This window comes from Neophocaena asiaeorientalis, unplaced genomic scaffold (genome assembly GCF_003031525.2).
Source record: "Neophocaena asiaeorientalis asiaeorientalis breed wild unplaced genomic scaffold, Neophocaena_asiaeorientalis_V1.1 scaffold46, whole genome shotgun sequence".
Taxonomy (NCBI): domain Eukaryota; kingdom Metazoa; phylum Chordata; class Mammalia; order Artiodactyla; family Phocoenidae; genus Neophocaena; species Neophocaena asiaeorientalis.
The window spans coordinates 4451436-4473052 of NW_020175393.1; the positions used below are offsets into that span (position 1 = coordinate 4451436).

The window sequence follows — 21617 nt, forward strand, 5'->3', positions numbered from 1 at the left end:
TGATTTGCAAACATTTTCTCATTCTGTGGGTTGTCTTTTCAATTTTTCTTGATATCCTTCAAACACAAAAGCGGTTAATTTTGAGGACTTCCGACTTATTTCTTTTGCTGCTTGTGCTTTTGGTGTTACATCTAAGAAACCATTGCCTAATCCAAGGTCATGAAGATTTATACCTGTGTTTTAAAATTTTTACGTTAATTGTGTGAATTAAAGTGTGAATGTTTCTTTCTGGACTCCCAATCATATTCCATTGATTTATGTATCTATCTTTATGCTAATGCCACACCATCTTGATTACTGTAGCATTGTACTTAAGTTTTGAAATTGGGAAGTGCAAGTCCTCCAACTTTTTTTTTCAAGACTGTGAATTTCCAGTCTTTTTTCAAGACCCTTGAATTTCCATACAAATTTTAGGATCAGCTTGTCAAATTTCTGCAAAGAAGTCAGCTGAGATTTTGATAGGGATTATGTAATCCACCATTTTAGCAATGTTAAGGCTTCCGATCCATGAACATGGGATGTCTTTCCACTTATTTAGGTCTTCTTTACTTTCTTTCAACAATGTGTTATAATTTTCAAAATATAAGTTTTGTAATTCTTTTATTAAATTTGTATTTTATTAATTTTTATGCTATTATAGATGAAATTGTTTCACTAATTTCATTTTCATTTTGCAAGTGTATAGAAATACAATTGATTTTTGTACATCAATTTTATATCCTGCAACCTTGGTGAATTCATTTATTAGTTATAACAGTATTTTTAGTGTATTCTTTAGGATTTTCAATATAAGATCGTGTTATCTGCAGAGACAGTTTTGCTTCTGCCTTTCTAACACAGATAATATTTCATTTTCTTTCCCAGTTGCCTGGGCTAGACCCTCCAGTACAATGTTGACTAACGGCAAGTGCAGAGCCTTGTCTTGTTCCTGATCTCAGGGGGAAAAACATTAGGTGTTTCACCATTTGGTATAATATTAATTACGAGTTCTTCATAGATGCCATTTACTAGGTTGAGGAAGCTCCCTTCTCTTTTTAGGTTTTTGAATGTTTTCATCATGAAGGGATGTTGAATTTTGTTAAACACTTCTCCTGTGTCTATTGAGATGATTGTGTGGTTTTGTTCCTTCTATGGACAGAATGTATTACATTAATTGATTTTCAGATGCTGACCCTGCTTGCCTTCCTGAGGGGGGAAGGGCGTCCCTCCCTTTGTGGGCCTGTCTTTGCAAGCTAGTCCCAAGTCCTATGAGGTGGTCAGGTGAGGTAGCCTCTGGGCAGAGCCAGACTGTGGAGGCCCAAACCCATCTTTCTCAGTTTTGGGGTGGGATGTACCAGCCTCCTGCAAAGCAAGAACACCTGTTTCCAGCACTCAGGTTCCAGCCCAACCTGTCATATGAGAAAACCTACTAAGACCAGCAGCAGGAATCTCTTTGGAAATTTTTTGGGGTAAATAACAGAAGCCAAGACATGGTATCCCATAGTAGTCAGGGAGGGGAGGAGAATGGGAGGGCATGTTCAAAAGGAGGGCAGGGGGCTGGCACTCTGAGGCCTCAAGGACCAGAGTAGGGCAGGTCTGCTCCCGCACTCTGCTGCGTGACTCCCAGGCATCTGGGCACTGGCGTAGCAACAAGGGCTACAGAAGGGCCCTGCAAAGACCACCACTGCCACCTCGGGCTTCATCACAGGGGGTCCCAAAAGGCCTGTCAGAGGACATTCCAGCTTTGTCCATTGCAATTAGGTTTTCCAGGAGGGGAGGGAGGTAACTGGGTCCCCACAGGGACATTCCCACTCCTGTCACCCCTCCTTTTGCTGACAGCTCAGCTCCCCGCACCTACCCCCCAAACCCTCCACCCCTCACACCCCTCCCCCGCCAATTCAACCCAATCTCCTTTCTCAGATAAGGACCCTGTCACTCTAGTTTCCAGGACTGAGAGGAAACATGCCAGGTGCTAGGGGGCGTTGGGGGAGGGGAGCAGGTGAGGCTTCAGCCCTCAAAGAATGAAAGGTTCAGGAGACAAAGGGAGCACTTACCATACACGACACACGCACCTTAATACTGAACTGAAAATGGTTAGGAATAAAAACCTGTACTTAGCTCAACTAAAAACCGAGACAGAGCATCAAAGGTGATTTTCTTGCTGTTTCTGGGTGGAAGATAACCTGGGAAATGTAGTCAAGACCCTGAAATTCAGAAATCCCAGGGTATTACCTGGGAACAGCACTGCCTCCCCTCAAAGTGACTCGAAAGGCCCACCCAGGCTGGCTCTTTACCTTGGTGGCTTCTCCAGACACCTAGGAGGAGGTGGCTGTCAGAGGGAGGGGCTCTTCAGGACCAGCTCAGCTCAGACTCCTGAATCTGGGGGACCACAGGAAGGAATTGCTGCAAAAACAGGACTTGAGGGTGGAGCAATGGGAAGAAAAGTTACCCCAGGGCAGTGGTCAGTGCCATGGGAAACCACACTGGGCTAGAGAAAGGTCATGTGCCGTGCGGCAGACACACCTCTAAAGGGCCTTCCTCCTCTACAGAATTGGTGCCAGTGAGGCCTGGCCTGCTCACCTTGCCATGTGCTTTCCCTCCCTGCCACTTCAGCTGTCTGAAGTGAGTGTGAGATCTTAGTAACCCCCACCAACGTACATTTACAGGATACCTGCACAGGCATGCTCCTGTGTTCCTGGGGAACAAGGATACGTAAGGTAAACTGGGGCAACTGTTACTAGGCCAATGGGGAAAACCAGTTCTGCAAAAGCATCCCAGGGCCTTCCCTGGGCATGACCCAGCCCATACCTGTGAGGAAGTATGACCAAAGTCCCAAAGTCCAGCTCTCCGAAGCCATCTCCCCTACAACAAGGGCAGAGAAACATTTGGGGAACCAAGCTGGCCCTCAACTGGTATTAAAACCCCATCAGCTGGAAGCCCACGGTCTCTAGGGGCCAGCAGGTTCCATTTGTAAGTTCTGCCTGTTTATAGGCAAAAGCAAATGTTGGGCAGAAGCAAATGAAGGGAGCTTTGCCTTTTCCAGAGAAGGCCAAGCTCAGTGCTTCAGCTGGGCCTGTGTCCACTCCTTCTGCTGTAACCACGGGACTGCTACACCAACCGACTTGGTAAAACCCCACAATGTCATCTGCAAACAGTCTGAGAGGACAGCTGGGGGTTTGGGTGGAACATTTTCTGAAGCTGGGAGGACCTTTAGAGCTCCTGTCTCCCTGGGAAGAGGTCTAGGCACTAGCTGTTGCTCTGTGAACTGGAGTCTCGGCTTGTCTAATTCAGAAAACCACCCAATGACCTGAGCCTTCGCCCTGCCCCCCACAACACCCCCAGCCTGCCTTCTGGCTGATCTACACCAAGCCCGGGCACTTCTCATGCCCAGGCCAGGCTGCCCCCAGTCCTGTCACTTTACACACAACCCTTCTCACACAACCACAAAGGACTAAGAAAGACCCTGCAGACAGTTAAGCTGTCTTATTTTCCTTAAAAATAAGAGACTCCCCACAAAGCTCCAAACCACCACCAATGAATTTATTTGAGGGAGAAAGGGTCAAATCTTATTAGGAACTTTAAACTGGATAGGAAAAGACACTGATCTGCCTAACATCTGGGTGTTCACAAGTGCACAGGTAACCATATCCTGCACGTAAGGCATCACCATTACACCAATGAACATCTGACGAGAAGGACACGTTCTTAGCAGTCACATGATTTCCCTTTCAGAAGGTGCTGTCTCATCAGAAAAGTAGTGTTGAGAAAAACGAAGACAGTCTCCTAGCAAAGGCCTGGGCATGACAGCGGCCTCGTGAAAGGGATCACACCTTATTTACAAAGCAAGAGAGTGACACTCCCAGCTGAGCTGCAGGATGAGAGCTGGGGCTGACTCGAGGGGTGTGAATGGGGGTTGGGACCTGACTTCATGAGCCTTTGCCCATCCAACGTGGGCCTCCACAAGCCATTCTTTGGCACCCTGCACAAGACAGACTCAGGAAATCTGCAAAGTAAGGGGATTCTGCCCCAATTTCCCAGCCCCACCCCACCTCCCCCAGGTCTAACAGTGACCAATCCACTGGACGCAGCCTCACCCCCACCCAACCCCTACTTCTGGACACACGGCATATATGGAAACCAAAGCCCGGCTGTGCTGGAGCACATCTAAGGTGCTGCTGGGTTGGCTGTCTTACAGGTGCCCCGAGATGATCAGGCCTCACCCACGGTGGCCAGGCTGAGAGAGCGTGTTTTTTTTTAGGTGATTCAGGTTACTCCAGGGCAAAGCACGATCCTGATGACACCCGGCGGAAAAGCAGGCTGGAGCCTCGAAAGAGCTGGCCCTGGATTGGAAGGAGCAGTAGGGTCAGTGAAAGGGAGGCCATGCTTCTCATCCCACCCCAGAGCCAGGCCAGCGAAAGACAAAGAAGGGTCCAGTAGCTCAGAGACCCCAGAGTCGGAGATAGAGGGCCTAGGTTTGCATTCCTGAGGGCAAGGTCAGAATCTGCTCTGTGCTGAAGCACTAGGGAGCAGTTTACTTCATGCCACAGGGTGTCCAATATATATATTTTTTAATTTATTTTTGGCTGTGTTGTGTCTTCGTTGCTGCGCACGGCCTTTTCTCTGGTTGTAGCGAGTGGGGGCTACTCTTCGTTGTGGTGCGCGGGCTTGTCACTGCGGTGGCTCCTCTTGTTGCGGAGCACAGGCTCTAGGCGCACGGGCTTCAGTAGTTGTGGCGCACGGGCTTCAGTAGTTGTGGCGCATGGGCTCAGTAGTTGTGGCGCACAGGCTTAGTTGCTCCGCGGCATGTGGGATCTTCCTGGACCAGGACTCAAACCCGTGTCCCCTGCATTGGCAGGCAGATTGTCAACCACTGCGCCATCAGGGAAGTCCCGGGTGTCCAGTATTCACCGGGCTACTGAGTAACCCCCAGAGGAGACTCACTGCCCTCTGGCTTCAGAGCCCAAGTGGACTGGGGCTCCTCCAATATTAGAGGATGTGATACATGTAGGACCAACTGGATTTGCTGGAAGGCCTGCGTCTGTCTCTGGCCTCCCTGCTTTCCTCTTATCTGTCCCTTTCTCAACCTTGAGGCCAGTCAGTGTGCTAGCTCCTCCTGCCCAGGCCACTGCCCCATTTTACTCTGAAGCCAACCAAGGTCAGGAAAAGTCAGGGATCTGTCCTGGGCCAGCCACCTGGATCCTTGACCCAGAGCTCCAGCCAGCAGGAGGGTGCTTGGGCATAGAACACAAAGACTTCAAGACTGGCAGACTCAGGAAATCTGCAAAGTAAGGGGATTCTGCCCCAATTCCCCAGCCCCACCCCACCTTCCCCAAGTCTAACAGTGACCAATCCACTGGACGCAACCTCACCTCTCAGAAGGTGCTGCCTAGGCACTAGCTGTTGCTCTGTGAACTGGAGTCTCGGCTTGTCTAATTCAGAAAACCACCCAATGACCCGAGCCTTCGCCCTGCCCCGCCCCAACACCCCCCTGGCTTGCCGCCTGGCTGATCTACACCAAGCCCGGGCACTTCTCATGCCCAGGCCAGGCTGCCCCCAGTCCTGTCACTTTACACACAACCCTTCTCACACAACCACAAAGGACTGAGAAAGACCCTGCAGACAGTTAAGCTCATAAAAATAAGAGACTCCCCACAAAGCTCGCCAAGCTCACCACATGGCCCAGCTCCACCCTCAGGCTCTCCTGGGCACCTGGGGCATCCTGCGCGGGTGGAGGGAGGGGCCGGCCTCCAACATGCCAGGTGTGTTTTCATCCCAGGTTACCTGAGGTATAAGAAGTTCTTGGGCTTCACCACCTACCCTGTGGGCTCCCTCATACTTGTTCTAAGAGTCTTTGAGAGTTGAAGAAAAGAAGACCTTGTCTGATGTGTAATTCTTAAGTAAATTCAGATCTGACCACCTCAAACCCCTTCTACAGGTTACGGAAAAAAACCGAATGAACTTTTTGGCCAATCCAATAAAATAAAGTGAAAATTTAATTTAAATGCCTCAAACCAAAAGTCTACATTCTCTTTATCCTCCTTACAACATCGGATTCCATGACAACCCCTTAACTTTCCATGTAATGAAGAGTCCACAAAACCTTTCCATCTGACTGATGTGGAAAAGTGAGAAAAACCTCCCTGGAGAGCAGGCTTACCTGCACACTCAGGTACTTCCAGCAGTGGATCCAGGATTTGAACACTGGGGAATAAGGGGGTAGCCCGGCCTGCAGCCTGCGGGGAAGGAGAGCATGTTAGATCCAGAGAACAGTGGGAGACAGCTCAGCTAAGGAAAAGGAGCCCTCATGAAGAAATGGCTTGGGGCTGCCACCACCCCCATACCAAACCACAGATTCCTCCCAAAGGGGTGCAATGAATCCCAGAGGAAGCCAGGGGCCTAGTGGGCCAAGCCCACACATAGAGCAGGTGGGAGGGGGCAGGGCACTGGACGGGCTCAGCCAGGTCCCCCCAGCAGCCTTGGCAGGGTGCCTGCGGAGGGGCACACACCTACCCGCAGTTATTCACGGCCATGAGATCACCGACCAGCAGGAAGGGGTAGGTCAGCATGCTCACTGCGATCTGCAGGGAGACCTGAGGGTCAGTGAGCCCACCTACCACCAGCCCCCGACCTGGGCTCCAGGAGCAGGCACACCCTAGACCAGGGCCTGCCTCCAGCCATCTCCAGAGCTGGCCTCCGAAGCCCCGCCCAGGCCCTCAGCTCAGAGGGAAGAGCAGCTGGCCAGACTTACCCCCATCACAAATTTAGTGTAGCTCCGGATGGCCAGGGCCTGGCTGAACTGAAAAGACAAAAAGGGAGACTGGCTTGCCCCAGGTACCTCGGGATGCAGACTTCAAACATGCAGGCCCCCGCCCCGCCCGCGCTGCCTGGTCTGCAGCCCCTTCACCTCGCCCTCCGCACTGGCCTCACACCCCCTCTGCGCTCAGCTCCTCACATGCCCGCGGCACACGCTGTGCTCCCTTTCAGGGCCTGCCAGCAGCTTCTGTGGCCTAGCAGTCAGAGCCAAGAGAAGATCTGGGAGGTAGAAGTGGGATATCCGGACTGGAGGGCCTTCTGTGACCCAGCCAGGGATGGTGAGTGGAAGAGACGAGGTAGGTGGGATCATGGGCTGTGGCCTACGTAACCTCATCCGAGCTGTAAGCTGCGAGGGCTGGGCCTTTGTTTGCCTCGATCGGTGCCTGCCCAGGGCTCAGCGCACAGTAAGTGCTTACTGAATGGAAAGTCAGGCAACCATCTGAACTGCACACAGAATCCTGGGTCCTGTAGCATAAGGTGAAGGGCAACCCTGGGCTTACTGCCACCCTACCTCACCAAACTCTCACCCCCTTCAGGCCCCAACTCCTGAATTCAACTTTGCCCATGAAACAACCCCGAACTACAAAGGGTGACTACCTATCCCTCAGCTTCCTGTGACATGGCCATCCCACCCGATGGATGCCCTGCAACCCTGGGTGGAGATTTGCTCAGACCCCTGCCTGAGTGGCAGCCTCATCTTAGCCTTTAAGCCACACACAGAAAAGCACGTGAAAAATACTTTCAGTGAAGTGTCGACTGCTGTTCTCAGTGAGGTAAGTGCAGTAGCCCCTGGTCAAACACCTGCCCACCTGGACTGGAGGAACCAATCAGCTGTGGGACACCCCTCCCCTTCAAGGAACCCCAGCTGTCCCAGGCTTGTTCTGTATGTGAAGGCAGCAGCTGACCCACCCATAACGCCCTCGAGAAAGGGGCACTGTGCTACTGTAATTGCAGGTGGGAGCTGCTCTCTATGGAGCAACTGTTATCTGCTCACATTGAAAGGCCAGTAAGACTCACCTACCCAATTCAAATGGCCAGTTTCCCTCTGCCCCAGCTGCGAGCTCTCAGAGGCACCCCTCACCACAGACTCTTTCCCAGACCGCCCCCACCCCTGAACTGCCATTCTGGGGCCCAGACACAGACACACGGAGACTATGAACCCCACCCACCCCAACAAAGTGATTCCGGCAGACAGGTCCCCAATCCCTCACCCAGCCTCCGATGGTGGGTGATTCCTACTGTTAGAATGTCTGGCTCCCAGGAACCCCTGCCTATCACTGCTCCCCAACTCTTATCTTGGGTCAGGCCGAACCAGCTGACCTATCAGATCCCCAGAAACCTTTCCTCAACAAGTGCCTTTTAGAAGGACCAAGGCCTCCCCGTGCCTGACCCAATCTGCCGAGAGGTCTGTGCATACCAGGCTGTGTAGACCACTGCTAACAAGAGTGGGGTGCACCTGCATGGTACACTTCCTAGCTGACTGAAGCACCCTCAGCCTGGCCCAGGGAAAGACCTAGTCCCAGCCCTGTCAATTCGCAGGCAAGGGCCCCGGGAGAGCCCTTCAATCTCTGGGTCTCATCTGTCTGTAAAACAGGATGTTATACCTGCTCTGTTCCTTTCACAACTGAGGTGCTGTCAGGATCAAATGTCATAATGTTCACTAAAGGGCTTGAAAAAGCCTAAAACACTGAGCGGAAGTTCAAGGGTTATTATTAGCTGGTCTACATCCTGATTTACCAGGGATCCCTAGTTTGGTTTGGGTCACTGCCTCAGACTAGCCGTGGATAAGCTAGGGTCTGTTTGACCTAAAGCTGCACAGGGACGGGCATTCCATAAACCCCTCTACGTCTTGTTAGCGATCTCCTCTCTCGAGGCCGTTCTCCTCGGAGGCAAAGCTGACCCAGGGACAACCAGAGTCTTCTCCTCAGACCCCTCCCCAGAGGCCCTCTCCAGCCCTAGGGGCCCAGTACTCAGAATCCCAGAGTCCTCAAGTCTGCCCCAGACCCTGGGCATCAGCAGTACATGGAAAGATGGACAAGTCCTTGTTCCAACCAACCTGGGAACCTGGATTCTGGTCGTTCCCCAGCCCCCCTGGGGTGTCACTCACGCTGTCATCCACCAGGTAGGCATTGATGAAGTGGGCCAGCAGGTTACAGCCCCACAAGAAAACCACATCTCCCAGGAGGTGAGGGATTAAGCCACTAAAAAACAAGGTGAGCAAAGATGAGCAGGGGAGGGAAGAGAACATTTCCTGGGGGCTCCACACCCAGGAAGCAGACAAGGATGTTCCAAGCTCAAAACTTCAGCATATCCACCAGCACCACCTCGGGAAGGAAGCCCGCAGGGGCCACGTGGGCCAGCAGCTATCCACAGCGGGAAAGCAGTGCTCCTTTCTCCACAGGGAGTGGGGGGTGGTATGTGTGTTATATGCTACATCTGACAGCACAAGTTAATGGTCTCACAAGCGGTGTTCAAACCACAGAAGCTGGGCCTTAAGATATGAATGGTGCAAAATCCGGGATTTTCCAATGCAGATTATGAAAGAGTACCTACACGTTAGCCATCTTCTCCTGGCCTTTTTACCCAATCCACTCTCACAAAACACTTTGCTCAGTGCACCTGAATTCACCCCTGGAATGTTCCACTAAAAACATTCCATACAAGCTTTTACGCGGAGGGCTGACTTTTAAAGTGATGGCCTTTAGAATGCGCATCTCTACACACTAACGTGAAGCTTCCCTAAAACACAGTGCTGAGGGCAAAAAGCCAGATCGAGACCAGTGGGTCCTGTGTGATACTTGTGGGTTTGGGGTTTTTTTTTTCTTTTTATTTATTTATTTTTGGCTGCATTGGGTCTTTGTTGCTTTGTGCAAGCTTTTCTCTAGTTGCGGCGAGCGGGGGGGCTACTCTTCGTTGCAGTGCGTGGGCTTCTCGTTGCGGTGGCTTCTCTTGTTGTGGAGCACGGGCTCTAGGCGCGCGGGCTTCAGTAGTTGTGGTGCACGGGTGTAGTTGCTCTGCGGCATGTGGGATCTTCCCGGAGCAGGGCTCGAACCCGTGTCCCCTGCATTGGCAGGCGGATTCTTAACCACTGCGCCACCAGGGAAGCCCTTGTGGGTTTTTTTTTTTGAATGTGTTTATTTGCTTGTTTAGATATAGAAGGACGTGGAAAGATCTCCAGGAAAACAGCTATCTCTTGGAGAGAGGACACAGAATTATGATATTTGAGCTTTCAAAAATCTTATTTCAAAATATTTGAAAGTTCAAAATACCTATAACACATCTATGATATGAGAGAAATAAATAAAGTGAACCTTCATGAATGCAATTTCCAACCCTGTTGCTTCCACCTGTGCTCAGACTGACTTTTCACAGGTACACTCAGTGCTTTCTGAGTATGTACATCACCTGTTCTACAAACACGTGAAGAAAAAAAAAGAACCCAATGGGTAAGGTATCTGTTGTGTGGGAATCCTACTCACACACCAGAAAAGAATGTATACAATGTGTGAAAAACACCAGAGGTGGCGATATGTAGTGTTTTAGGGTCTGAAGCACCAGTCACACAAGCAAATATTTATTCACACACATATATATGCACACCCATACATATGTGTACATACACATAGACATGAATATACATATAAATATGTGTGTGTATAAATCAAGGTTTATCAACCTCGACACTATTGACCTTCAGGTCTGGATGATTCTTTGTCATGGGGGCTGACCTCTGCACTGCAGGATGTTTAGCTGCATCCCTGGTCTCCACCCACTAGATCCCAGCTGTGACCATCAAAGATGTCTCCAGACATTACAGATGTCCCCTGGAGCAAAATCACCTCCTAGTGAGAACCACACACACACACACGCCTACACACAGAACACCTGGCCAATGATGAAACCACAAGATGAGTTAACAGAGAGCCCCATGTCTAGTGTACTGTGTATTTAACAGCATGTATGTCTCTGCCTAGACCTTAAAAAAGCAAAACAAAAAATACTTGTCAGGCCTGGACTTTGGGTTCTGTTTGTAGTTTACAGTCTTTTCGGTGTGAGCTTTCTTTACAGGTGGAGTAAGATGGGTGTGAGACACCAAGGAGGGCAGGGGGTCCGGGGCCCTCAGGAGATTGTGTGCCCTGAAGACATCTGCTCTGCAGAAACACAGGCCCAGCACAGCCAGGTCTTGACTTTTTAAGAGAAGCCAGAAATAGGGATTGTTTTGTGAAACATCCTAAATGTTGAATATGAAGAACTAATTTCTCAGAAGTGCTATGTCAAACAGGATCCATCAGCTGGAGTCAGCCTGTGAGCTGCCAGGGCTTGACCTTCAGCCCATGTCACAGATTTTCAGTGACTTTTCAGCAGTGAAACCAAGGATGATGGAAGACCAGCCTCGTGCCCACCCCCAGCCCTGGAGCACATGGACGGGGACAGTGGGGTCGGGGGTGCGGTTTTGGCCACCCCCACCCCCAGCGTGCTGGACAAACAGTACCATTTCTGTGTAAGCCGCGATGTGGACAGAGCTGGGCAGCTTTGTTCCCGATGATCCGTAGCTCGCATAGGCCATGGAGCTCTACGGGCCAAGGAGCAGGTGCTCAGGCAGGGACAGAGCCCTGTGGTTAGTCTGAGGCCAACAGCTGTGGCCTGAGAATGCGCCTGTTAGTAGAGCCATGCTCCGTGGCCAGTTATGGGGTGTATAAACTCACGTACACAAAGAATCCCAGCAGCCCCTCTTCTTTGAAAATCTTCCCAATGGAGCTCAACACGCCGCTGTGGAGAACACAGGGATACAACGTCACCCGGGCACCTTGGAGAAGCCCATGCCCTGGTGTGGAGCAGAGCCTGCCACCCTTGCTCAGAGCCATCCAGTCCTGGCCAGGATGGAGAGGGGGCATTCTCTGTCACCAGGCAGAACCCAAGTGTAGATGATTACAGCTCTGTTGGGGAGTGAGAGGGCGTCTATGCAGTTTATGGAGACTGGGGAAACCCAACCACCCACAGGGGCAGAACCCCAGTTCTCTACTGCTTTTTTCTATGGATCTGGAATGTAGGAATGAACCTTCTCGCCTGGGCTGCTGCAGAAGCGACAGGACCTTCTCCTGCCTGGCTCTAGTGCTTACTTCTGGCTGAACAACCTTCTGGCAAAGAAGCCTGCATGTCCCACAGAGAGAGGAGAGGTGGCGAGTGGAGAGAAGCACCTTCCCAGAGGGCAGAGAAACAGGGCCCTGCAGCAGGAGGCCCTGTGATCAGACTGCACAGACGCAGCTTGGGAAAAGGCATCTGGCCCTCCCCAGCAGGGAACTCGGGGATGCGCACCCTGCCCACTGCAGCCTGTTAGAGATCACAGGACAGGCTGGGATGTCTTAGGTGTGAAATGCAAAGGAGGCTCAAGTGCAACCTCTGTGACCTGTGACAATGCCAAGTGACCTGTTCTGCATAGAGGCTCTGCGAAGCCAAGAGGGCCAGGGTAGCCTAGGAGAAAGACGGTGGGAGCCAGAGCCCTGCCAGGCCCCGCTACCCTTCCTCTCAGGACAGTAGCTCAGCCCACTGGGTTCTAAGCCCACTGGGGGAATGGGCCAATTTCCCATTAGTGAACTCAAAATGAGGCACCATGGCAGCCAAGCTTCCTGGGGCAGTGGCCCCAAGGACAGCAGCAGAAAACAACTGAACCCAGGAAATAAGAATCTGAGCGAGGAAGGATAACAGATGCATGTACTCCTGCCACGAGCCTCCAGGACCCACCTCCTGTCCTGCACTGAGCCTCAGAGGGGCAGGGAGGGCACAAGTGCCACAGGGAAGGACTGTGTCAACACACCTATGCCCCTACAGATCCAGCTCAGTGTCAGGCATGGCAGGTGCTGGGTAAATATTTGGTAAACAATGGAAGAGCCAAGCCCCAAGGCCATGGGGTGGACGGCTGCTTAGGAGAGGATGAAACAAACTCTAAGCTGGCTTCTGTGACAGCTGGAAAAAGGGCTAGGGCATAACCTAGGGGGTCTAGGAGGGAACCCCGCCAGGACTCCTAATCCAACTGGACTCCTATCCCACTCACCCCTCTGCAGGGCATCTAGGCTCATCCAGGGCTGCCCCAGACAAGAGAGGGAGAAAATACCCCTGGACCCAGACTATGGAAGCCACTACCCCATTCCTCTGAAGCTGGCACACAAGAAATAGGGCAGAAAAGGGGCAGCAGCTGACCACAGTATGGCCTGTCCTGGCAGACTGTGAATAGTGACAGGGCCACTCCTGCCAACCCTAAGAATTACCCACCTGTACTTGGCCTCCCGTCCCACAAACTGGACCATGCAGCGCATTGAGATGACTGAGGAAAGAGAAAACACAAACAGGTGACATGGTGGCCAAAGCCCAAGACTCCCCAGCTATGGGTGGGGTGCCCGGCACAGTGGCCACTGCACAACACGGCCCATGTCAGAGCGCGGGAGGGGAGGAGGGCCCCTGGGATTCCCCATCACACCCCATGACCACGGCATCCCATTTCTTCTGGCTGGGAAGAGCCCCAGCTCCCTTTGGACTGAACTCCCAGCCAATTCCAGTGATACTACTTCCCAGTAATTCTACCGCTGCCCGTCTACAGCCCATGAGGGGTCACCCCACAGCTGAGATGCAGTCTCCAATGGGGCGGCTCACCATGCAGGGGGTGGGCCAGCATGCGGGACACGCACTGCATCATCATCTCATAGGAGGTCTGCAAGAGAGCAGAGGGCGGGGACTTGGTCTGGCCTGTCTCTGGAAGTGGTGCTCACTGGGAGCTATAAGCACTTACATGGGAAAAACTGGGATCCTGCAGCACCCATGTGGGGTCGGTCTACCTCAGATGGCCCCCCTTGTCACCCACACAAAATTCCCTCTACCCAGGACTGCTGCCAGGTCCCAGGCCAGGTCCCGTGGCGGCTGAGAGGCTTTCTGTGATTCCCTGCAGTGGCCCTGCTGGGGCTCCTTCCACATCCCACTCCACTGTGCACACAGCAGGCCCCAACTGTGACTCTTCAGTGACCTGCCCAACTGGGCAGTGAGAGATAATCAGGCTCTCCTCTCCAATTCCAGGTACCCACCTCCTTCACCACTTTCTTCAGAGAAGTCTTCATGTCATCTTTGTTGGCAACCTGCTCAATCTCATCTGGAGGGAAAACCTGAGATGCAAAGAACAAAGGTGGATCAAAAGCAAAATACAGGTGCACCTCTTCGATGTAACTTTGAAGGGATGGAGAGGGCAGGAAACAGCTCCTACTATTTTCTTGGCCATGTCCATTAGCTGGGCCCACCTTGGGTAACCCCCTGGGGCTGGAGCTAGGGGGGAGAAAGTCCCTGCCTAGTGTCACATTTGTAAGAAAGCAGGCAGATGGTGAGGCAGGGGCCTTTCCAATTGAGGAGACTCGGCGTTGGACCACCAGGGCTTGGAGTCTGGCTTTGGTACTAGGGTGGAGCCCTGACCAGTCTGGGAACCGAGAAGCAGGACCGTGCACATGGCTGCCTCCAGGGGTGGCAGGGGGCTCAGGGGAACCTCGGGCAACGGGTCCTGGCTTCAGCCCGGGCTCACCTTCTTCATGCTGCCCCGGGTCACGGTGGAGAGGGCGTTGGACATCAGCCGGGGGCTCAGGCCTCGGAATAGCCCTATCTTCCCATCCACTTGCACAATGTACTTGGCTACAAGAAAGCAGAGGTGGCAGCGTCACATTCAGCCCAGACGCACCCACTCCTGGGTCACATTCACACCCAGACCAGACGCAGCTTGTCCTTCTTCAGTACCTGCTGACTTCAGTCACGGAAGGGAGCACCGTCCAGGACCCCGGAAGCAATCGGGCCCCACTCCCAAACACCTTTTCTAGCCCATTTCTTTTTGTAAAACCTTCAAAACATATTTTTCTGACAAACAAGTTCATACGTTTTTCTTTTTGTAGTTTGGAAAATCTACTTGGCAAACTTAGCTACAGTTTCTCAACTCAGCAACTTAAGTGCTGCAATCTAGGAACCAATTCTGTTGCTTATAAAAAATGTTTTTCTCTGGGAAAAGAAAAAATGGAAAAAGGCAACCACAAGCGATGATGAAGTTTGCAACCTAAGGTAGGGAAAAAGGAAAAGGAAGGGCTCCCAGGGGAAAGGCTCTAGAGTGTCCTTTGAGCATGCCACGGAGAGGGCCATCCCCACCTTGTCACTGTGCTGCATGCAGGATCCCACCTGGCACCTACTGGCATTTATTAATTACAGGGGGGAAAGCCAGTGGAGAAGTAACTAAAACAGAGGCACCAATGAACTATTCTATAGAAAAAAACTTAAGTGGTCAGGGAAGCTGGACTCTGACCCTGTTTGAGTCAGTGTTTTTTTGTTTGGGTCTTTAAAAGGATACTTTCTTAATGTTTTGCTGTTTTATTCAATATCAACTTTTAAATGATGTTCAAAAAGGAGACGTATTTTTATAAACCTGCATACCTGGAAGCTGGCAGAACATTCCCTCAGACAATGTGCTCCCCTTGAGCCAAGACTTTAGCTCTCCAGCACCGCACAGTGGCGGGAACCAGCAAGGGAGGGTGCCGTTCTCTCCTCTGCCACATGTCTGCCAACAGCAATTCCATGTGGCAGCTGTATGGGCTTCCCCTGGTCCCGAGAGCACCTGGTACCTGCATGTTTGGCTTCCTGAGATTGGGGTGGTGCTGGAAAGAGAGGAGTAGGAGGAGAGAGGACGCTGGGCGACGTGGCCAGGACGCCCTGCTTCACGGAGTGAACAGGCAGAAAGAAGGTTTATTTTGGGGGAGGGGAGCGCCAGTCAGCAGAAGGGAGAGCTGGCGGGATAAAGCCTGAGTGTGGTCTCCAGCAGGACACTTAACCTCTTTCCATCCAATTTCCTAGCCAGAAAAAAAGGGAGTAAGGACCGCTATTTCTCCCCATCTCAGAGCTGAATTACGAACAAGTGAGAACAAAGGTATGCAGAAACGTCTACAGAGGCCAGCAAGGGGCTCCATCATTCCATGGTTTCTCTATAGTCCCTGAAAACTCTCCAGGAAGTTCTTTCTGGGAGAACACCAAAGAATGTCATGGCAGCTGTGGTGCTTTTCATAGCTGAGGGGGAGTAGGAGACCCCGTCCAGACAGTCGCTAGACAGCCAGACAGCTGAGCCCCTCCCCAACACCAGGAGTCTGCTTACACCATCTGCACTGGAACAACATTTATATAAATGGTGGGGGGCGGGGGGAGCACCTCAGAACTCTGCTCATCTTTGCAAGAGGCAGTAAGGTGATTGTCAAGACCCCTCTGCCCTGAGTCCTTTCGGGAATGACTGTGTGACATGAACAGAGATGATCTGGGTTCTAACCTCTCTATGGCTAGAATCTGCATAGTGGTGTATGGAGGAATCACACGTAGGGATTGGCAGCCTGCCATCCCGGCCTCCCGCAATCCCGCAAATCCAGCGTCGCTCTGCATACCGGCTCCATTGCACTACAGTGGCGGGTGCCTCCCTGATTCTGTGACGTCCTCCTTCCCCACGCTGACAACTTTTAAGTGAAACAAATACGAACAGATTTCCTCGCAAAATGACATGTTCCACCTGGCTCTATACTGTACTCAACAATGAGGTGGCAAAACTAGAAGAGAAACATGACATCAAATTCTGCCAGCAGGGTGTGAAGTGAAAAAAAGGTGACAGGAGGCGAGGCCCCAAGTTATTTGGCAGAAAGAAAGATTTTCAGAGAAGATGCTAGACTGACTAAACAGATAAGATGAGCAGAGGTGGAGGGAGCATGAGAGGGTCAGCCTGGCTGTGAACAGAGAGCAAAGGCACAGTTAAAGAAGTCTGGGGAGTTCCCTGGTGGCTAGTGGTTAGGATTCCAGGCTTTCACTGACGTGACCTGGGTTCAATCCCTTGTCGGGGAACTGAGATCCTGCAAGCCATGTGGTGTGACCAAAAAAATTAAAAATAAAAAAAATAAAGAAGTCTGGGAAGGGTGGGGACTGGGAGAGGGACAGGGATGGTGGATCTGAAACGGCCTTGGCCAGCTGGGGGTCAGGGAATGAGCAGCACAGGCAGCTGGTGGGCTTTGCTGGCATCAGGGAAGCTCCACCGTGGTGGGCTTCCTGATGGAGAGACCCTCTGGCAGGCAAGGCTGCAGGGGGCGGAGGGGGCGGGTGCTTGTATGGAGGGCCTGGGCATGAAGAATCTGTAAGGAGTATGGGGCCAGAGCAGTTAGCAGCCTTCCTGAGCTCGAGCAGCTCAAGAGGGCACACCAGGGGTGAAGCCAAGACCCACCATGTACTGTTCTACACCCAGGGGATGGAGATGCCTGAGTGAGTAGGCACCACTGCCTGAGGAATGCAGGGGAACAGGACAAAGGAAAAGAACCCAGGAGGCCCCAATGGGCCTCCTGCTGGAGGAGCAGGAAAGCAAAAGAACTGCTAAAAGGGCAGCCAGACTGCTCAGAAGGCAAAACAAAAAAAAAAACCGGAAATCCGCCCCCTACCCCTGCTTCCAGGCACAGCCTGGATCTGTCTCCCTATCCTGCTGCCTGGGCTGACAGCTGGCAGCTCACACAGAGGAGCTGGACCAAAGCTGTGTTGGTCACCTGCTCCCATGCTGACACCCTGCTGCCTCTGACCCCTCTTCCACGCCAGCTCTGACTCTGGGTGCCCCATGCTGCCCGGTGTGCTCCCCAGGGCCACCTGGGCCTGTTCCCTGTTTGACGTTTCTTTTTTGTCTCTCTCGGTGTGGGCTTTCCTGCCTGGGAAGCACACTCACCGTAGGTGAAGAAGCTCGGCAGGTAGAGGACCTTCCTCCCCAGCACATTGGTCCCAATGGTGGGGGGCATCGGCTCATGACCTACCTTCAGAATCAACAAATACAAAGGGAAAGTCAGATTCTACTGTTGATTCAGTCTTACTACTTCTCACCTTTCCCAGGCCTCTAACTCTTCTCCCACGGAGTCTAATGCTATTTCTGTTGATGTTTTCCCCATCAAAACATACCCAAAATTTCATCAGTGTCTATTACTATCAACATCGTGTAATCTCCCAATGCACAGAAATGTCCAGTCCCAGATACCACCCTTACCATAATCCAAGTCACCCCATCCCTCAACATTCTTACCTTCCAATTCCAGACATTTCCAGTGCAGAACCACCCCCCCGTGTTTATGTACTTCAAACCCCATGCTCACCTCAGAAAAAACTGTTAATTCTCATCGCCAGGTTAAAACATCAGTCCAGTCTCAGTCTCAAATGTGGCAACACCAAAACACATCACACCCAAATCTCAGCCCCAAACTTCAGATAGCTCATTCACCCCACACTCAAATTTCTTACTGTACCCACTGCAGATGTCGACAAATCTGTCCCTCTCACTCCCAGCCACCTCGAATCCCAGCTGCTCCTCAAACAATTCCTCAACTGTGATCTCATCTTGATCACCCCATATCCCTGTGACAGAATGACCCCCTCATTTCTGCAGGGTTATCATAGTTCTTGCTGTATAGATGCTGGTTATAATTAAGGTATGTGTTAAACTCATGGGTGGGTGAAGGACCAAGCCACCCAAGCCTCTGTGAGGAGGAGAGGTTTCTCCTGAGGGGTGAGGCCATTTGTTATGCTGCCGATTAATGAGAAGATTCTCTGCTGCCAGGCAAGGGCCAAGGTGTCCAGGAGACCAGCGCCTTAGTGGGGTGTGAGAAGGCCCTTCCCTGGCAGGGGACCAGGGCCGTAGCCCTGTCCCTCAGAGCAGGCCAGACAAATCCATGGACCAGAGGAGCTCCTCTTGGATGTGGAAGAGGATAGAAACAGCAGGGTTGGGAAGCTCTGCCTTAAATAGAACTAGGTATGCTTCCAGCGTTTTCTGGGCTCAATTTCCTTTCTTCCTCACCTTAGTCAAGTGTTTTGAAGTTCAGGCTGTCCCTTATGGATGGGATTCTGAGCTACATGACAGATTACTGATCATAAATTAAGAAACTCCCTCCACGATAGAGAACTTCTTAAAAGAAAAACATCTAGCCCAGGGGAGTTGAAGGAAAGGGATGGCCAGGTGAACCAAGCAGTTAGCCCTCCCCTTCCAGACCTTTCCCCTTCTGGGTTAAAAGCTCGAAGGTTCTGAGGTTAGTTTTGCTTTGATTTTGTTCTCTCATACAGACAGCATTCCATTTACACCCTCAACTCCAAGTCTGAGCCAATGTTCTTTTGCTGCCTTATCCATTCCAGTCACAACAACTGGGGAGGCCCATCGATTCCAATTTCACCCTTAAACCTGCTTGTTCCCTTCATCCTGTATCCCCATGGCTCCCAAATCTGTTGAGTCTATTTACTTAACTTCCACCTGCGTTATCAAAGGCACGCTGACCCTATCTCACTCCTATTCCCTTCACTCTCAAGTTCTAATTATTTGTTCCCAAGTCTACTCACCCAATTTCATCCCCAAATCTGTTAACCCAGTCCTAACCACAGCCAAAGCTGTGGTTCTATACCATATACCAGCAGAGCCAGTCCCTCAAATCTCTAACACCCATGAGCCCTGATCTCAGGCACTGCATTCTTACTCACTTAATCGGGACAGCCCCCAGACCTGCCAATCCAATCCTGCCATGCACCCCCAAACTGAGATCTTCCTTTTTGCAAGATGTTACCTCTGATTCCCAAGCTATACACATTAACCTTTCACCATCAAGGACTTCCCTGGTGGCACAGTGGTTAAGAATCCGCCTGCCAATGCAGGGGACACAGGTTCAATCCCTGGTCCAGGAAGATCCCACATGCTGTGGAGCAAGCAAGCCCATGCGCCACAACTACTGAGCCCGCGCTCCGCAGCAAGAGAAGCCACCGCAGTGAGAAGCCCGCGCACAGCAACGAAGAATAGCCCCCGCTCACCACAACTAGAGAAAGCCCGCGTGCAGCGATGAAGACCCAACACAGCCAAAAAAAAATTAATTAATTAAAAAAAAAAGACTTCACCCTCAAATATGTTACACTCAGCACCAGCTGCGTTCACATCGGGTAGACCACCTGTCACCCCAACTGGGCTCACCCATCAGTATCCACCTCCCATACAGTTCTTCTCACCCTCTGGACTTCCTCATTCCCCAATTCCCTATCCTCCTTCATTCTCCATTCTCTCTCATTCCTCAACTGCCTTTCCAAGTGACCCTTATTTCAATTTTCATCTCCTGTAAACCAAACCTACCAAGGTCCAAATGATGGAGCCACTTCACATGGAGCACCCCCCCATTCCTTGTACTCCAACATCCTCCATTCCACAGACACTCCTATCAGCCACCCTAAAGTCCCAGCCCTCACCCAATCTCACTCCATCATCCTTGCTTCTCATCTCAAGTACCACCAGTTCCAAAGCCTCAATTTCTCTCCCAAAGCTGGAATCTCTATTGCTGCAAATACAACCTGAATTTTTATAAGTAAAGGAGCCCTCACTCCCAAATCACAACCAAACGCCAGTCTCGACCTTCCCCCATCAGCCATTTCCAAATCTCAGTCACAATTAGATTCTAGTCAGGCACCGTAATGTCCCTGCCCAATCTCCTGGTTCTTTGTCACGTTCCTTGTCACACTCCAAAATCCACTGCCCCCATTCCTCAGATTTCAATTACTCCTATTCTCAAGTCCCTCTCATTCCAACTGTATCTCCCATTCTCAGTCCATTATCAGGACAGTAAATCTGATACCCATTTGCCTCAACTCAAATCAAATCTCGTTTTGGTTAGGTCTCCATCTCAAACATGCCCCCCCCCCCCGCAACTTAACTGAAAATTCTAGGCTAAATCTTCAGATATTAGTCCAAGCCCAAACCATCCACATCTACATTGTGCTCATCTCAGTCATGCCCACCTAATTCTGCCAAATGCACTCCCTCCACCTCAGCTCGGGCGCCCCCTTCCAGTTCCATCTCTCCCTTTCTCAAGCAGCCCAATTCATCTGTAAGGCACTGCTGGTCCCACCAAATATGCCAAATGGCCCTGCATGCCTCGATTCCAGAGACTTCCTACCTTGGCCTCATTTTCTGCCAGCCCCTACACATCCTGCTACCCTGTGTTCCAACTGGTCCTTCTGCCCAATTCCACTACGCCCATACCCCTCAGCCCATCCCCCCATACAGCTCCTACCCCCAACCGTGAATTCAATGTTCTCCTCCAAATGCGTCATCCCTTTCCCCCTAAAAGCCTCCTGGCTCCCCATTCCAGACAAATCACCACTACCCCTCCCCCACTGCGTCGCCCTATCTGTTCTCCTCCCCCAAAGCACGTCATCCTGTCCCCTCCTCCCATCAAATCTGTCGTCGCCATCAAATCCAGAGCCCCCATCTCCTGTAAACCGATTCGCCTCCGCCTCTCTCACCAAATTCCGTCACCGTTAAATCCAGTGCCCCGGTCCCCTCCTCCCCGGAGTCTGATGCCCCTTTTTCTTTCCTAAAATTTTGGCCATGACCCCCAGTCCTTTGTTCCCCCCACCCCAAACCGCTTTAAATCCATCTCTATCAAACCCAAAGCTCTTGCTCCCCTTCACCCTAAATACGTGCTTATCTTCTGAATATTCTGCCTTGGCCCCCAATCTTCCCACCCACCCAATCGCCCAAACTTCCCACCCCTCCCCCAATTCTGTTGTTTTTTCTTTCACCCCAAAATGCTGCCACTTCCCTCCTAGTCCAAGTCCATCGCCTCCATTCTTTCGTCTCCCAAACCTACCTCTCCGTTCCATCGCACCCTCCCCTGCACCCCCAAATCCCTTGTTCCTTCCACCCTCTCCCAAATCTGTCGCTGACCCCTTTGCCCCCTTCTCCTGCATCCCCAAACCCATGCCCCCTGCATCCCCAAATCCCTCACCGT

General features: G+C 51.6%; 1 protein-coding gene across 3 annotated transcripts in view; it reads right to left on the reverse strand.

Moving 5' to 3' along the window:
• Positions 1-3498: 3498 nt before the first annotated feature.
• Positions 3499-21617, reverse strand: part of MTCH1 (mitochondrial carrier 1) — an 18699-nt gene continuing 580 nt past the window's right edge. Inside the window, exons 2-13 of one of the 3 annotated variants that reach the window (XM_024765872.1) lie at positions 17540-17624; positions 14351-14457; positions 13866-13943; positions 13441-13498; positions 13063-13114; positions 11503-11562; positions 8849-8993; positions 6728-6775; positions 6490-6557; positions 6137-6212; positions 5651-5760; positions 4227-4319 (exon numbers count right to left, since the gene is read on the reverse strand). In XM_024765872.1, the coding sequence (XP_024621640.1) occupies positions 5671-5760; positions 6137-6212; positions 6490-6557; positions 6728-6775; positions 8849-8993; positions 11503-11562; positions 13063-13114; positions 13441-13498; positions 13866-13943; positions 14351-14457; positions 17540-17624 (867 nt within the window). In that variant the 3' untranslated portion in view covers positions 4227-4319; positions 5651-5670. Of the gene's footprint in view, positions 4320-5650; positions 5761-6136; positions 6213-6489; positions 6558-6727; positions 6776-8848; positions 8994-11502; positions 11563-13062; positions 13115-13440; positions 13499-13865; positions 13944-14350; positions 14458-17539; positions 17625-21617 lie in introns of all 3 variants that reach the window. The other 2 variants (XM_024765873.1, XM_024765874.1) reach the window with 2 other exon arrangements.